Source organism: Cydia fagiglandana, chromosome 17, assembly GCF_963556715.1.
Source record: "Cydia fagiglandana chromosome 17, ilCydFagi1.1, whole genome shotgun sequence".
In the NCBI taxonomy this organism is placed as follows: Eukaryota; Metazoa; Arthropoda; class Insecta; order Lepidoptera; family Tortricidae; genus Cydia; species Cydia fagiglandana.
Window position 1 is genome coordinate 15,085,919 of NC_085948.1, and position 18,676 is coordinate 15,104,594.

General features: G+C 37.1%; 2 protein-coding genes across 2 annotated transcripts in view; one reads left to right on the forward strand and one right to left on the reverse strand.

The window, feature by feature from the left end:
* The first annotated feature begins 17 nt into the window (after positions 1 to 17).
* On the forward strand, positions 18 to 892 carry LOC134672564 (zinc finger HIT domain-containing protein 1). The gene is made up of 2 exons (XM_063530507.1): positions 18 to 346; positions 690 to 892. The coding sequence occupies exons 1-2, from the start codon at positions 18 to 20 to the stop codon at positions 823 to 825; spliced, it is 465 nt and encodes a 154-aa protein (XP_063386577.1). The 3' UTR covers positions 826 to 892.
* Positions 893 to 5,223: 4,331 nt separating this feature from the next.
* LOC134672567 (transcription factor ATOH8) overlaps positions 5,224 to 18,676 on the reverse strand; it is a 29,344-nt gene continuing 15,891 nt past the window's right edge. Inside the window, exon 2 of the mRNA XM_063530510.1 lies at positions 5,224 to 7,859. Within this exon, the coding sequence (XP_063386580.1) occupies positions 7,144 to 7,859 (716 nt within the window). The 3' untranslated portion in view covers positions 5,224 to 7,143. The remainder of the gene's footprint in view (positions 7,860 to 18,676) is intronic.

Sequence of the window (18,676 nt, forward strand, 5' to 3'; positions counted from 1 at the left end):
TATCTCTACAATCCAAAATGGCAGCAAGAGAATCGGGTAGAGTAAAAGATGGTGTCAAAAGCAGGGTTCTCGATGATGTTACAAGGAAGCGCAGAGCCAGAAAGGCAGTGGAAGCGCTTGAGCAAGACAACTTCCATGAAGACCCGCACGCTGACCTGGTCATGTCAAAGAAAATACCCAAGTTTGCTGATTCCAATGAGAAACCGACCAGAAAAGGGAAGAAAGCGAGGAGTGCAGATTATTATAAGATGAGGTTTAGGAAAACTTTTGCTCAGTTGGTCGAGGAAGATGCTAACTTTAGACCTGAACCTCCTAATTATTTATCTGCACAAGCACCTCCATCTAAGTAAGTTCACAGATATCACTAACTATACAAAACTTTATTCTGTCCATAAAATAATGGGTTGCTTAATTTCCCGGCCATTGGTATACCAATATAGAGATAATATAATATGAAAATGGACTTAGGATAAAAAGCATGCCAACCACCTCAAGCTTCTACCTATTTTATAGTTTTAACTTTCATGAATACTTCTGTTAACACATTAACTGCCAGCGACTCCCTAGGGGAGTTCACTGTTCGTAGGCGCTTTTCGCTACATACGGTTTTTCCCGTGTTATCGGCTACGCTCGTAGCGCGTAGCTCGGGCTGGCAATGAATGTGTTAATATATTTTATTTATTTTACAGATTTCCTGACCGCCATTTCTGTGCTGTGTGCGGTTTCCTATCGAACTATACTTGCATTCCGTGCGGGGCGCGATATTGCTCGGTCAGATGTCTGGGCACTCATTTAGACACGAGGTGCCTCAAATGGACTGCATAATTTGATTGTACGTTTCTAGCTTTTAAGATTCTAATTACTAATAAATAAGTTTGTAACAATAATTAAATGTCTATTACTTACACAATGAAATAAGGAAATAGAAATCTAATTCTGTAGTAAACTGAAAACTCAACTAATGAGGCAAAGACTCGACTCAAGATACTTTCTTTTCCCGCCTTTTATTTTTTCTTAAAACTTTTTATTTCGAGCGTGTTTGACTAGACGCTTAACAACTTTTTAATTTTAGCGACATCTAGCGTCGAATAGGAGCCCGATGTTAATCAGTGATATAAATTTGATTAAAGCGCCATCTATTATGTTATAGTGGACTTAATTTTACGTTACTACTCGCCGCTAGATGGCACTTTGCCGTCAAATTTTTATCCTGCTATTAATGAGAATAGTTTTCTTTCTAAAGCAACTGTAAAGTTAATGATACCAATTAAAGTGATTATAATTTCTAGTTCTAACCCCGCAATATGCCGCTACCTACCCTTCGAGTCACCCTCTTTGTAAACATGATTGGCAGACAATTCAGTTGGGGTCGATTAGACACATTTGCTGCGATAATTTAACATTTGTGACAACAGCTGTCATTTTAATACCGCCAACGATCGGCGAAAGACTTGTCTACATAATTGCTAGTATTGGTTTACCCCCGCCAAGCGATTAAAAAGTACTAGGAATGAAAATATAAGGTAACCATAACTACTTACCTCATACAACAAGATACAACCTACTGAACCTAATAATAGATGAGTATATATATATTTTTTATATAAAATACATTATTATAAAATTGTATAATCGTCCTATGCTAAACAAAAGACGTAACTACCTACTTACATTAAAATAAACAGATTTTTTAAAGGAAACCCATTATCCAAAAATCCAAATATCATGCCAGCATAACTTAAAAAAAGTACATCCATCTATGCTAACTCTGCACACCGTCTTTGACAGACTAAAGAGTACAAGAATAAACTCCATAATTCTCAGTTATTTAACGTTTACGGTAGCACTTCCACAGTTTTTCACTGTAATTTCTGTGCAGAGTTAGTATAGTGACTTTACACCGCAATCCATATTAAAAACAAAAGGGCTATGTACAGGCGTAAGTGGATCGACTCCCTTATACAATAAAAATAATCCGTAACTAATAACGCCAAGACAAAGCCCCACAGAATCTGCACATCTGTCCTTCTGTTTTTTATGCGTTATCGCGCGATAAGGGATGTTTGCGGGGCGTGCGCGATATCGCGGATAAAGCCGCTTTGTGTCGCTATCAACAGATGGCACTCTCACTTCCTTGTCGCGGAAAAAACGTGCCCCAATTTTAAGCAAAGATCTGCAATGTACAGTCAGCAGAGGTTGCTAAGCGGGCGAGGTGGTCAAAATAACCTTGACACGCTCTTATTCTCTTAACGATAAAGTCGCGTCAAGATAATTTTGAACACCTGGCCCGCTTATCAACTTCTGCTGTTGACTGTACAGTCAGCTTCAAACGCGGCTTATTAAACTACATGTCAAAAATATCTACTATTCTGTAATTATTACCTTAACAAAAGTACACTGGGACTGGGACAGATAGTTTTGATTTGATCGCGAACTGCCGAGATATAGGGTAACTGCTTTAGTTATTGACCACTATAAATAGTAATTGGCCTTTTCTAACAAATCAGAAAGAAACAAGCAAAAGGAAGTCTTATAGAAGTGGCCAATTAGGGACTATGTAGTGGCCAATAGGTAACTATAGCAGTCGCCCTATCTGTTTCAACTCGCAGCCATTTAAATAAAACGTTAATTAAACGCTAGCATCCAATTGCCTAGGCCGAGTTTTCACGATATTTTCATTTCATCAGGTTCCGGATTCTTACTTTTTGGCTGATACACCCTCATTTTGTTCCTTTTTTTTTCGTCATACCCTCATTTGCGTTGCGTGTCTATTAGGATATTAACTATTTGGGTGCACGGTGTACTGTCGGGTGTTTATTATTTTTATTTTAGTTATTTATTATTGTGGTGTCAGTATGTTTTTTGATTTTCTTACTTACCATATTTTTGCAATGAGTTATGTTTAGTGAGTGATAATAAGTTTTGGACAATATTGCGACGTCGCAGGCATTACAGTGATTGATTCCTGAATACGAAGCTGGCAGGCTTGGTTTCGAAACTAGTTAGGGCAAAATATTAATTATTTCGTCATAAAAGTCATAAGGTAAGTAGGTAACTACTTCCTGCTTAGATAGGTTATCTGTTTATAGGAGGTCAGAGGTCCCAGTTTCAGGCATTTAACGACCTAAGTTCTGTAGAATCGCTCAATAAAAGGAGCTCCCCTTTCCGCTACCTCAGACCCAATACCTACTTCAGTGCCTGTGTTGTGTTGAATTCTTTGCTAAACGCAATATTTCTCATAAGAATTTGTTATTTATGACAGGGGTGTGAAACTCCTTAGGGTTGACACCGTTGACACAACCTTGATGTCCCTTTGCGTGCACGACCACAGATAAGATAATGGCTTGAATTTTGACAACCCTAAATAGCCGAAAGGGATAGTGCCATATATTAGAAAAGGACAGCATGATTCGACCCTGAACCGCTGTCAAACTTCGTTTTTGTGCAAGTTTCCTTTCTGTACGGTAGTAATATTATTAATTATGGTGCCACTGCCACATTTTGCCAGCCCTTCAGGTTTTCTCGTACTAAAACAGCTGTACCTATCTAATATTTTCAAAGCCCCCCTGACTCAGAACGCTGAATAAATAGGAATAAAAATAAAACCAAATATTTAACCACGTATTTCCCGTCATTTATTACTTTTGACTCATAACACCTTTTATTTATTGTTTCAGTTACAGTTTGAGCGTTACATGTTTGTAACATAACACGATTTTTATTTTAGCTGTACCTACTTACAATCAAGGGTAAAATTATCAATGCGACCAATTTTATTAATAAGATGTGTACGATGTACCATCACGCTCTGCTCTTGTGACTCCATTTAAGGTCCTAGCTATAGGTTGTTCAATACTTATTTATATATGCTATATTCCAATTTAGCAAGAACTCTAAATGGCATAACAATCCCGTGCGGTGACTGTACCCCATTTTAGTTAAATATTAAATAAAATAAAAAATGTTAGGTAGGTATCACCGTACCGCTTATTACAATATATCACATTATGTGTTCAAGGCAATATTCGTAGGTATCCTGCATCAATATTTTTACCCAAGACTGTAAGTTTAGTGACATTTAATTGATCTTACTTCAATATTTTCTTTAATATCTGACAGAACAAATAGCTCCAAAAAAAATCTGTCATAATATATCCTTTTTCATAAGATATACGTAGAGTTAGACCAATAAAAGTCTGCAGGGATTTTGAGAGCCCACGAAGTGCAAGTGTTATTTTAAACGTCAAACTTCTATGAATTAATGACGTATAAATAACACTTGCACTGCGTGGGCTATCAAAATCGCTGCAGACTTTTCTTGGTCTAAGTCTAGCAGTCTAGCTACATGTGCCTACTGTCTTATTTATTTTGCATAACAACTTGGGAACGAAGATTTTGAAGGATCATTACCTACTATGAAGGTGCTACATAATACCCAATATTTGTCTAGCCTAACTATTTACAATATATCACATTATGTGTTCAAGGCAATCTAGTTCAAATTTGTAGCTAATTAAGTCTATCAAACATACCTAAATGTTGAAATACTTAGGTAAAACAGAATAAAAGTGAATACGTTTTTGAAACCATTTAAAAAGATAGGAAAAGATCTATCTGCTATATTAGAATAATTCCTTTTCTATGTTTTTAAGGGCCGATATAGACTGACTCGACTGCAACTTGTATGGGAACTGTACTCCGACGTTGCAGTTGGCGTGCAGTTCCCATACAAATTGGCGGTCGGGTTATAGTCCGTCTGTATCGGCCCTAATGGTTTCAAAACTTACGTTATCAAAAAGTACTGAGACCTGGAATAATTTACTCTGTCTTGCCTAAAGTTTCTCAACAAATAATCAAATGCACAAGTCTGGGATAGTCATTATAACAAGCAAAGTATCGTCATTGTAGTCCAGTAAAGGACTTCACAAGTTCACAGCAGTCAGTTATACGTTAAAATGTATATACAAGTTTTTTTACATCTTTCATTATCCTTTAAGAGAAACCATTACCCTCTTAAGGTGGAGGTACGCGCCGCGACAGAGACAAGCGACCGAGACAGAAGACCGTGACCATCACTTGACCATAGGCAACATATAAGCGACAGTTCGCGGCGAGACAGAGGCAGGCGACAGAGACGCGAAAGGTCTCTGTCTCCTCGCGAACTGTCGCTTATGAGTTGCCTATGGTCAAGTGATGGTCGCGGTCTTCTGTCTCGGTCGCTTGTTTCTGTCGTGGGGCGAATCTCCACCTTTAAACATCGGGTATTTTTAATAATGCCTGGGATCTGCAGTAAGGATCACATTGTTTTCAACCACACAACATATTACAAAACTTACATCCTTATTCTACAAAATATACATCTTACAAATTACTGACTCGATTGTAATAAATTATCTTTAAAGCCCGATTATATTTAAAGGTAGATCGTAATTTTATGTTAATACTGGACTGGGAATGGCTGTCGGAACTAACTAACGAACGAACTAGGTAGGCATTAAATGACAGCATATTAGTCGGATCGAAAAAACACTTTAATTAAAGCCTCACCAGGAATATACCGGGTGTGGCCTGTAACATAAACAAAAAATTAAACTGTAGGCTGTACTCCTCATACTGACCAACATGTGTTCAGCGACTTTTATAAATAACTTGTGGTTTGATTTTTAATACACTTTAAAGTTTATTCTATGACGCAATGTATTGCGAATTTTGTTATGTTTAAGGCTTGACAAGCAACGTCAATCACAATGATATGGCGTGGCGATGGCGTTCATTGAAGTTTAATTTTTTTGTATGAAAAATAGGGACATTAAATACTTCATAATTTTTAAAAGGTGTTGAACAAAAGTGTCACCGTTTGAGGAGTACAATCTATGTTTTAATTATTTGCTCGTGTTACAGGCCACACCCGGTATACCTAATCACGCGCCATGTTGCGGAATTTCACTGGAACCATTTTTTTTTTCATAATATACTGAACTGTCACCCTATTATATACATGAGAAAAACAGCGCCCTGTTGACAATGATCATATGTATATTACTGGTCAAGCTGTAAACTTGTTAAATGACAAAAATAGGTGTCTTGTTGACGTCAAAATATTTATCTTAATTACGATAATTACGCCTATTATATCTTTGAATAATACATCTATAATTTAAATTCAAACACAAATAGATGTTAGGTGAACTACTTTTGATTGACTTTTTAGTGCTTTTCGATTAATAATAGCCGCCAGTATAATGCCTTTTTGGAACTTGGAACCTTTCAGTCACATTCAAATGCCAATTGTCTCTGGATATCTGGATTTGTTACGATTTCGGACATACTCATACAGAGACAAGAGTAAATAACGCCATATAAAGGTAGGTATACCAGTTATTTTAAGAAGTATGCCGGTCTCGCATCTAAAAATAGATTATCCATTAAAGAACCAAATCTGGAAATAAGGGCTAAGCAAAAACGTCTCACATCCAGAAGCAAGGTTAACACCAAAAACAACTGAGCATTTTGGTAGGCCACAGTACCTTGAATCAAGTTACATTCCAATCTACTTCGAAAGCTGACATATCAATGGCAATCTAATACAGTTACAAATGTTTTCACTTCAAAAATGCAAGGTTTTCTGGATATACATTAATAACTACTACAAACCTTGGAATATCAGTCAATAGGAGATTCTTACTGGGACTTCGCGAACCCACAAAATACATACATATCATCATTAAATCAATCAATCAATCGTGTTTACCTCTGATGTTCGGTTGCATAGAAAATGGAAAATACGAGTGTAGGATGCTTTGAGCTCTATCAAAATAGGTGCAATTGTTCACAACTATATACCTACTGACATTTTCCATTTTTACGAAGCTCATACACGGAACACTTATCAGTTTTATATTTTTTGTGTAGGTATTTTTTTCATAGGAACTGGTAGATATAACATATAAATTAACAGTTGTGCATATGTACCAAGCGTCAACCTTAGAACAGTATATAAGTATCACTAGATTTAAAATGTGGTAAAACGCACTACTCTACTCTCCAATAAATAGTTCATAATCCCTTTATTGTCATGTTTGTACTACCAGAGTTAATCAGAATAGGCTTAGGGGACGGTTTAGTTCGAGACGGCTTCCAGATCTAAGGATCGTCTTTCTTTTTTCTTAACTTCCCTTCCGTGTGTATCGTTTGCGTCACGGATTCCACTGCCGAGGAGAGATCAGCTTCGGGGTCTATCGCCGCTGACAGCGCAGCGATGTACGCGCAAGCTATTCGGAGGACAGACAGCTTGGATAGCTTCTGATTATGGCTGTAGGCGGGCACGGACTTTCTTAAAGTGTCGAAAGCCGCGCTGATGGTGTGGACTCTCGTTCTTTCCCTGGCGTTGGCTTCTATCCTTCGTTCTCTAGTCATGTTTTTGTAGTTTCTTTGCTCTCTTGGTTTTGATTTCTCTGTGTATGAGGATTCTGCGACGACGCCTGGATGAGGCGGTACTCGAGGCGGACCAGGTCTCGGTTCGACGCTTGGCGGAGGTAATGGCGGTGGTGGAGGTTCGACCGGCCTTCTTCTTTGCCGGAGCAAACTCGTTTCACTCTTCTTGACTAATGAAAGCGGTTCTCTTTGAGGTTCTTCTGGGAAAGACCAAGGTCTGAAGGGGCTCGTGCTTTCTGACGGTTCATCGCCGGAGGCGAGCCGTCGTTTTTTCGGCGGGGGAAGGAGAGGTGGTGTGCGGTCTCTCTTCCTCAGGTCGGACTCGACGAGCCTGACCCCGGAGTCGTCGGAGTGGGCGGGGCCGGAGCACGAATCGTCGTCGTCGCCACCCGACACGAAGCCGGCATCTCGCTCTAATATACGATCTGAAACAAGAAAAAAACACTTTTACAAATCTTAGAAAGGTTAGACCACGAATAATCATAGGTAACAAGAGTAGATGATGTGAATGCATATGGACGATAATCACAATTACGTAATGTTACGAAATAGCCAATAAAAATAAGAGTACATAGTCGTAATCTCATTATCATATCTGAGAAGGCATCTAAAAGTGTTAGTCATATTACAGTCTGTACTAGTTTTAGCAAGACATTCACCATTTGGCAAATTTTCACTCGAGATCGTGGTCTAAACCATAGACCTAGGATTCGCTTGCGCTTGACAGACAGCTTAAGTGTGCGAAAGGGAAGCCATCACGTATATGAACATCCCATAAGTGCGAAAGAGTCAGACTACCAATGAGAAAACGTAACCACTTTTGAGTTTGACGACGGCCGCGGACGGCCAAGAGCGTATCACGGTAATTTTCAAATTGAAAAATATACACGGATTAGGACGAAAAGTATTAAATAAAGTAATTCAGTGAAGATGGTGTCTTGTAGTGTGCCGGATTGCAGTGTCACAGGGCCAAATAATCCAAGCAAATACTCATTTCAGAGGATTTATGATATTCCGAGCGAAATTTTCATAGCGATATTTTGTCAAATTAACAGCGTAAAAAGTGTAAGAAGCCGGTTTATACAGTTCATTATAAGTTTTTCTTTAGTTCCGTGCTAATATTTTATCATATTAGTCAATAATTTAGAATATTTTGTGTAAAAACATAAACTGTTAGTTTACGCTAGGGCTTGACAAAATGTTCATATGACAGTATCGATAACTTGTCGGTATATTAATAGATAGAGTCTGTGCGGAAAGAGAAGAGTTGTGGAATGTATTGAGCCCCATACATTCCACGACTCTTCTCTTTCCGCACAGACTCTATGTAATTATTTCTTCACAAGACATCATTAAGATATTATCTTTTATAACCGACTTCAAATAATAACGATTGTTATACTTTTTTGAAGGTGTTCATGTTTAGCGTGTCATGATAACTTCACTTTCCAACACAGTAAGAGTTACATTAAGATAAGTCTGCAACGATTTTTATGGCAAACGCAGTGCAAGTGTTATTTATACGTCATAATGTCATAGAATTTTAGGGTTTAAAATAACACATTTGAAAAAGTAGTCGATAAAGCAATCAAACATCGACAGATTATTAATATGTTGTCATGACATCACTATTTTTGATCTCACATAGACAATTTACGCACACACTTGCATTTCATTTTTGGTCACACTTTTGAAGATTGAGAGTTGTTCTTTGTCATATAATTCTTTGGTCTAAACCAACATTTAAACGTCAAACTTGGACAAAGATGGTGCTCGTAACTCGTAATATCACACCACCGTTGTTTGTTAAGATTTGCAGTGTCGTGTAGGTGTTTCTTATAACTTGGACATATGGTATGACACATTTTTTATCATATCAACACAAAAGTATATGTCCGGGTTTTTTTTAATAAGTACGGTTAAATTTCTAAACTTTTAGTACCAAGAGTGAAAACCAATATGACATTTAGTGTTTTATTTTTTGGTGAGTGCCAACGTTCCAACTTCAAATAAAAAAAAATCTTTAGGGGCTGTCATAATCATAAACAAGATTTTTCTAAGAAATGGGACCAAGGTTAACTTATAGTGTCACGTCCTTTGCATTTAAATTAGATATTAGTTTAAATTATTTTGCAATGTTTTTTAATGGAATTTATGGTCGACAAAAAGTCGCGGGTTGAGATCAGTTAGCGCCGGCGCCAATGCCTGGCCAATGGCGTCAGCGGACACGGTCACTAGGATTTTAACCAGTATATTGACTTACTGCAACCAGCACTATAGTTTTTTTTAGCATTAGAAAGAACTTGCAAGAAGGTAAGCGATCTTGACATGTCTTTTTATTGAAAAACTCTTTATAAAAATCAGTAACTATTATTACTTTTGAAAGCAGAAGAATATAAATTATCGTATTACATTCATAATTGTTACATATTTGCCGAAACTTATTTTAAAAATGTGTTATTCAATTAAAAGACACATCAAAATTGTTTACCTTATTTCTAATGCTAAAAAAAACGAACTATAGAGTCAAACCAAGCAAAGTCAAAATAACGTGCGTGCTGCGTGGGCTATCAAATCCAGCCTAGCAGCCAGCATGTCATCACCAGCCGGTATAATGAGTTAGGATGAGATGATCGTGATATCATGATCATGTCATGTGAAATAAACGCAAGCATAATACGACCTGGCAGTGCGAAAGTTTAGAATAGGATACTGTCATGTAGAAGAGCAACCGATCATATATTATGTATAACATGTGGTCAGTCTTAGGTTGCCAGAGAGAGAGGCTGAATTATTTTGTGACAGGTTAGGTACAGGGTATAACTTTGAGACCATTTAACATGCTGCAATTATAACGTCTATTTTTTTTCAATATCTCAGCGGTATAGTTTACCAATGTATTTTGTATATTCAGCCACAGGTTTTTTTCCAAAACATATCAGTTATATTTTAACTATTTAAATACGACACTCTACTTTATAACTTTACGAATATTCATACTTTGCTTTAGAATTCACTAGGAATTGTATTATATCTAGTCTGTCTTTTACGACTCCATGAAAACAATTAACTGCTACGAAACATAATACTTATACTGCGCTCCCGATACGAACTATGTCCTTATGTAATATGATAATGAGTATAGTTACTTGGAATTCTTAGGCTACTTAGTTGTAAGTTTTTTTACATGTACTTTACTTGTAAGTTATGAAGCGGAAAGCACAAAGGGATTTGAGTCTCATAGTTAATGTATGAAACGTTGTTGTTTTTTTTTATGTTAATCTTCGTTTATGTGTTTATGTCGGCGGTTGTAGGTTATGCTATTTTGGACTGTTTATCACCGGAAGAAGCAATATGAAACATCTAGGAATCGTATTAAATTAACTAAACTAGTTTTAAATAGAATAGGTCCTAGGATGAAACCTTGGGCAATCCTCAAAATCAATAAATTTAAGACTTAAAGGGACCGAAGATAATAAAATAAATGAACGATCACAGCTCCATCTACGTTGAGCTTTCCAAGTTTATTCTCATTGCAACTTTGTTAGCGGTCCCGGATTTAAACGATACGAGATATCAACAGTAACAAACGCGTGTAAGAAGTCCCACGGGAACTGGTTCCAGTTTGTGACCATATGATGGCCAAAAGCGGGCAAGAGGCGAGTTCCCGGACGAACCCGGCTAGAGTCCGTTAAAGAAGGTCGGATAACTCCAGCAAAATTACTATATTAAAACAATGTTAAGGACACAGTGTTGCTTCACAAAAATTAACTGTGGTTTGGATGCACTTTAAGGATGACTGACGCTAGACCGGGCCGAGGTGCTTCCATAGAAAACGAATCGCCGGAAGCTCCGGCCCGGCCCCGGCCCGTTTTAGCGTGAGTCGTCCTTTAAGCACAGTCCCGGATTTACATGATACGAGATATCAACAGTAACAAACACGTGTAAGAAGGCGCCACGGGAACTGGTTTGAGTTTGTGACCATATGGTGGCCGCGGACGCTTCTGGCCGCGTTCACTGCGCGGGCGCAAGAGGCGAGTTCCCAAACCCGTCTAGAATCCGTCGTTTCAAATCCGGCCCGCCGACAGCGTTCCAATCCGGCCCGCGGGAGCCAGGGTCCAGGGGTTCAGCCCTCCTAACAGCAGCAACAGGGAGTCTAAATACTTCATAATTTTTAAAAGTTGTAGAACAAAAGTGTCACCATTTGAGGAGTACAATCTATGTTTTAATTATTTGCTCGTGTTACAGGCCACACCCGGTATGTACTTTGGTAAGCCTACTTTTTCAATAGAAAAAGGCACGAAACTCAAAATTTGTACAGGAGATCGATCCATGGCGACTTTTTCTAATTTGCCTTTTCTACCGACGAAGCTAACTTGCCGGAGTATAATAACTTTCTGCTCTTTTCCCAAGTCCAACCTTTTTTCAAGGAGATGGCAAAGGAAGTCCAACTGATGGTTAATTTAATGCTTAATGACAACAATCAGGTTGCTTATCTTTAAACATAACTGTTTATGCAAAAGTCAAATAAACGATTCAATTAATTTAGAAGTTAAGCAGGAAGCAATGCCGGCGACATTTTATTTACTGATAAAGACATAAAAATGTTCTTTAGGTTATTAATCACGTAATCCGATTTAAAAAGTGACTGTTTTAGATTTATACCAATGTTTTTAATAACTTACTTTTTATATGGTATACTTTTTATACATCAGAGAGAATTATGTTATTTGTTTAGCCAAAAAAAGATGAGTAAAATAGCAGGTAGATACATATAGTCTAGCAACAGCAAAAAACTATACATATCGCTCTTTTTGGAGTTAATATTCTAGCATAAGAAAAAAAAAAGTATATCCGGTCAAGCAAATTTGTCAGTAGAAAAAGGCGCGAAATTCATTTTTTTTTCTATGCAGCTATGGGACGAGAAGCCTTCACGCCTACATTTTTTAAATTGGCGCCCTTTTCTACCGACGAAAATGGCTTGATTATATTTAATTAGGGCCAGTTTCACCAACCACATTTGGCGCTTTACTATGAAACTTTCCATACATAAAAAACGATACGAACAGTTTGGTGCAGCTGACCCTTATTCTCTCTGCCTATTCTCCAGTGTTGCCAATTTGTAGTACCAAATTATACAAAACCAGCCAACTTAACAAAAACCCACGTTTTCGTCGCATTCGCAACACGGTCAGCATTCGTAAATCCAATCAAACCTAATGCTCATTCATAATCATAGATAATCGCGTCTATAATGGTTTAGCTACCGGTATTAGTTTATGGATCGTAACTTGTAATCGAGCGGTTGGCGCCACGGAGGCGTTCCCACTTAACTGCAACTTAAAACAGCTGGTAAACCGTTAGAAATGCAAATTTCAACCTTAACTCGATGCAGTTAGGTTGTACTAGGTATTTATCAGCTGTAGAATGCAGGTAGATATGATGCGAGCATTCATGAGGCTTGCTTCTCACACTACAGGTGTTTTTTCGTCCACGCCTTGCTCGATAGAGATTTTAATATCGCTAGGTTGTTTATGGACGTGCAAGTGTAATTTAATTGATAAAAAAATGGTTAATGATCTATGCTTAGGTTGCAGAATGTGGAGAGGCGTAACAGGATTTAGTTTTAGAACGTTTATGGTGAATTTAAAAGTCAGGATTTATACCGAATCAGGATTTGGATTTGACCTGTAATCTATGTCTGGCAAACCGTCATTCTCATTAAAAAAACGCATTTAACTGATTTGCAAGACCGAAGTGATCCCATAAGTGTTCCGTGAACAAAGTTTTGTACGGAACACTAAAAAAGGCGCGAACTTCAAATTTTGTATGATAGTTCGACCCCTCGTATATTTTTCAAATCTACGGCTCTTTTCTACTGGCAGAGATGGTTTGACAGTATATAATTTAACAGGAGTTACCACTTCGATAGAGGCCAATTTTCGCCAACTATATTGGCCAGCCTGCTTAAAAAGAAGAACTTAGGTTCCAATTCTCTTTCTCTTTATTAAAAATGTATGATTGTTATTGTCCGACAGGCTATAGCTAAATATAACTATACAAAAGTGTCTTAAGATTCTCGATTCAGATACTCGAGCCGAAGATGGGCACTACAGTAAAAGTATCTTACGAGTCGGAATTGTTTGAATTAAAAGTGATTAATGGTCAGAGCCCGACATATATCACGGGGCTCATGTTTAATTTATACCATCGTTAGAAGACGAGGTAGGTAAAAGTGAAAAGGTGTCTAGATTTAAGAAATTTTTCTTCAAAAATATTCTTCAAGTGCTAGGTTTGGATCACTTACAAAAAATAAAATTGACCCCTTATTGCCTAAAAGAATACCATAAAATAAATAATAATAAAGTAACCAATATGGCATAAAATGTCATATTGGTTATGCCTTAATGGAATTCGCATGTTTGCTAAAATTATTTTAATCATGCAAGACTACTGAAATGAATCTCCAATTATGGACCATAGACAAAACTTTAACTCAAAATTTGATATTGATTCTCACACAAAAATAAGATTTTTCTACCTCTCAATACTTGTCTCAGACGCATTAAAATTTGAAACAAAGAGTGGTCTCAAAGGGGCCGAGAGATTTTTCAATGGCCACACCATCTGATAAGACCTTTAGATGCCTCTAGATACCAATCTGGCGCCAAATTTCACAGAACACCGACGCCTTTGGTGAGTTTTTTCAAATGGTCTCTTTTTGAATAAATTGAACGTGAGATTTCGAATTAGAATATCTTTTTTTAAGTGACGCTGTTCGGCCTAAAGTGGCTTGTGGAATCATTTGGATTTCGAAAGTTATTTTTGGAATGATGAGTTTATTGTTTACTAAAATCGTTCTAGATAAAGATGACCAAAATTCGGTCAGGATCTTTACACACAGACAAGAAATTAGAGCTAAACTTGCATTTTGACTGGCGATGGGGTAGCTCAGTGAAATAGGTACAAATAGCACACACACTCTATTACACAGAGGCGAGGGTACACTCTTAACTGTCCATAGGTGGACCTTATTACAAAAGGCATAAGGTCCACCAATGGACATGTTAAGAGTGTGGGCGATGGTATAGACAGAAGAAATATGATAAAAAAAATTATGTCTAGTGGCTAAACTAGAATAGTAAGTACTTATTCTAGTTTAGCTCACCAGTTATAAGTTGATCAAGCATCAAGTATGGCCAGTAAATTTTGCCGAATTCACAAAATGAGATATTAATGAGCGGTCAGCTGCAAAAAGATATAAAAGGAGGTGTCGTGGTTACACATTCGCACGGTCTTTCAACTAATGTATGAGAAGTCGTGATGTTACTTTCACCGAACATTACCGTTCTGCTAATCCAAGATGGCGGTTATTCTAAGAGAATGCGTTGTCTTTGGTCGTTTTGCTTTTAAACTGTAATGGCGCCAGGCGGGCGACGTATGGCTGTATGTTTGTAGGGATTTAATCCACAGGCAATACAGAGTTACATTAGCTGTTTATAATTATGACTATTGAAGGAAGCTGGTACTGTAAAACGTGAGGTAAATTGTAATTTTGGCAGTTTTTCGCTTTCACAATTTATGTGTTTTTCAAAATATTTAATACCGACAATGTAAGGTGACTAAATTCCAAATAAAATATTTATTTACTACAGAAGTTTTATAAGGACCTAACTATTTATAAACTGTAAAATAATTCTTCGAGATACTTTTATTTTATTTTTATTTTATCATCTATGGCAATTTAATAGAAATCAAGATAAGCAGAAATAAAACTCAGCGAGATTTATGTCATCAGAACCCAAATATTATCTTTTTTTTTTATTATATTCATTTTTTTTTCATCTTGATTTCTTATAAATAATATTATTATATAGAACGCCAATTGTGAAATTGGAGCCCATAAAATAATATATGCAAAATTAAAATATAAAACATATTATTTATATGTTTAGATATGTTTACCTACTGCTAAACCCGACAAATATCACCATCATACATCAATATAAAGAAAAATAATATCGCTATAAAGGTTCTGCAGATGGCCACGGATCGATCGCACGAATTTTCCGAGAAATGCAACTCGGCGTGAATATGTAATCGAACGGTGGCGCCTTCGCCTGCCTGTGGCGGCGCGTTTGAAAAAAAAAATAGGATAACAAAATAAGAATGCTTCCGAAAACATTAAATAAGTACTAGGCAGAATGGCCTAGTGCTTAAGCCTGTCCTCTGAGCGAAAAAAAGAATACATTACTTTTTTTAATCCGTATCTGCCAGTACTTTTTATCGCGTCTCAATTATTCTTTGTTACAAAGAATACAAAACAATATTTTTATTGATAATTAGGATGTATACCTAACTGGTATTAATGACATAATACGCAGCGTAAATAGAGTTTAATATGTAATAAGTAAATTGTGTTTAATGAGAATATTCCATGTTTATATAGGTAGGTGCATAATAATTATATCTCTATTATTTAAAGATTTACATTTTACAATAACTTTTATTTTCATTACATACTTACATTTTTAAGAAAAAATGCCTGATTAAAATTAGAAAAAATAATGTTTTTTCAGACTGCTGTGAGTTTACTGTCCTATAATCCTGAATAATACTTTATGTACAGAAGTTAAGGTACCTTAACTTCTGTTTTTAAGGCACTTGGAACCAGAACTGACTGATTCTTCTGTAATTTGGAGTAATTCTTCTTGTTCATGGTTTAATCGAAACATTTTTCAAGAACATATTTATTATTCATAACCTTAAAATTGTATTGTTGCTATGGAGAGACAAAGCGTCTAAAGTAAATACAGTCTATACTTATACGAAAACCATATGGATACTCCGTTATGTACGTATGCGTCACATGAAGAGGGTCATTGTTACCAACTGTTCAAGCATTGCAACAGATTGTACCACAGACAAAATAAACGATTGTTCTACCATAGACTAAACACACTTTAACCACCTGGGTGCCACGTGCCAGTACAATGGTTGTGTCTTTTTACATCCTATAATATTATTTTACAATGACCCATTAATATGTGTAAAAAGTATAAGAATAAGGTATCGGAGGTCACATTAATTTATGCTTATTTAAAATTTCATTTCCTAAAGGTGATTGGCACCCACAACCCCCAAGGCACCTTACTCAGAACCTTCAAGTATTACCTAATTAATAAATTGATGACGAATTTTACTATGATTTTAAATCTCAGTTTTGAAATTTCGGCTTAATAACAGCGCATTTTTGAAATACGATAGAAAAGAAAGTGCTAATTAAAAAATACTAGGCCATCATAAAATCCTAAATTTTTTAAATTGACCTAAAGTACATACCAAAATAACCGACACGGGCGTCTAGATTGGCAGAATTGGTAATAATAAATAGCCATAGCCATATACAAATAAAGTTTAGGCGCTATCTAAATAAATATTAACAGGTAAATATCTATCGATAGGTATACAAATATTTAAAATATATAATAGTTCCGTGTAGCAGCATTCCATGAGCAATATAATAGTGGGGAAACCCGAACAATTTGAAACATCTAGAGAAACCTGTCCTTTAATTTAATATTCAATGCTATGGACTGTTGAAAAACATTGAACATTAATTTACAGAAATATTAAAGTTCATGTATTTTTCTGTAAAAAAAAACCTTAAGAGTGAAATAAATCATCTAATCCTTCTGGCCAATCATTTTATTATGGAATAGAAATTCGCGCTATCGCACTTTATTTCTTAAAATAAAAAAAAATAATTTGGCCAAGCCCGAGATAGCTCGAGGCATTTAGTGTTCCGTATTACGGCTACCATCAGTTTGGCATTGACATAAACGATATCGTGAACGTAATTTACTTCCTATAGATCTCTTTCGCACTAATATGTCAGTACGAGCGAGATGCATAGAAAGTAAATTACGTTCACGGTAGCGTTTATCAGGGACACAGCCGCTATGGTTGACGTGAAACGTGGTGTAGACAGCTAATGCGAAGGCCGAAGGCCGAGCTCCGCGTAGCCCGAAAGCCCGAAGCGTCCAGGATGTGTGCTTTAACACAGAACAATAGTACAAGTGTCTAAATGCGAAAGCCGAAGGCCGAGCTCTGCGTACGGCCGAAGGCCCGAAGCGTCCAGGATGTTAGTACTTAAACACAGAACAATAGTATAAGATAAGTGACTACGAGTAAGTGCGAAGGCCGAAGGCCGAGCTCCGCGTAGCCCGAAGGCCCGAAGCGTCCAGGATGTCAGTGCTTTAGCACAGAACAATAGTACAAGTGTCTAAATGCGAAGGCTGAAGGCCGAGCACCGCGTAGGGCCGAAGGCCCGAAGCGTCCAGGATGTCAGTGCTTTAACACAACACAATATTAGGTACAAGTGTCTAAATGCGAAGGCCGAAGGCCGAGCTCCGCGTAGGGCCGAAGGCCCGAAGCGTCCAGGCTGTCAGTTCTGCGTTTAACCACTGACATCTTGCGATTGCTTGATGTATTATAATAATTTTGAGTAATATTTTAAATGTATAGTCCTTCAATTTGAATTTAGAACTCATTATTTTTTTTTATTTGATTTTGTTTCTAGTTCCATGCCATATATATATATAGACTTTAATATTATTTAGAAGTTTAGAACTGCTAAAAAATGAAGAGTCCGTCTAAGCCAGCGGTCGGCAACCTTTTAGCAGCCAAGGGCCACATAGTAGTTAACGGAGGTGATGCGGGCCGTACTTTGTTAATATTTATGACTTTATGAGACATTGTCGTTTGTCACTATTACATACAAAATAGCCAAGGGGGCCGCAAGTGACAGGTTCACGAGCCGCATGCGGCCCGCGGGCCGCAGGTTGCCGACTGCTGGTCTAAGCTGACAAAGTGTAAGAGTGAGATAAACGTCATATTTTGATAGAAATATGACATTAATGATGACACAGTCACACTTTGTCATTGCAAATTCCTTACAGAGTTAGCTTGGTCCGATTCTATCAACAATTGGACGTAGTTTAGGGAAAAACATATACTTAATCCACGATAATCTGTTAAATAAAATACAAAAACAAAAGCCATTAATTTAAATGACGTAGTTTATGGATGAATCCTTTTCGCTAAACTACATTCAATTGATACTAAAAACAGTCCGAGTTTAAGCCAAGCGCGCACCACGATTTTTTGTCGCGCGATAATTTAGTCGCAGAAATGTAACGTATGGGTTTATATGGCGGTGCGCGCATATGCGATAAAAAAA

Excerpts from the sequence above, each read along its gene's own strand:
- LOC134672564 (XM_063530507.1), top strand. The coding sequence starts at position 18 with ATGGCAGCAAGAGAATCGGGTAGAGTAAAAGATGGTGTCAAAAGCAGG. Across the intron at positions 347-689 it reads GCACAAGCACCTCCATCTAA|ATTTCCTGACCGCCATTTCT; the intron begins GTAAGTTCACAG and ends TTTATTTTACAG.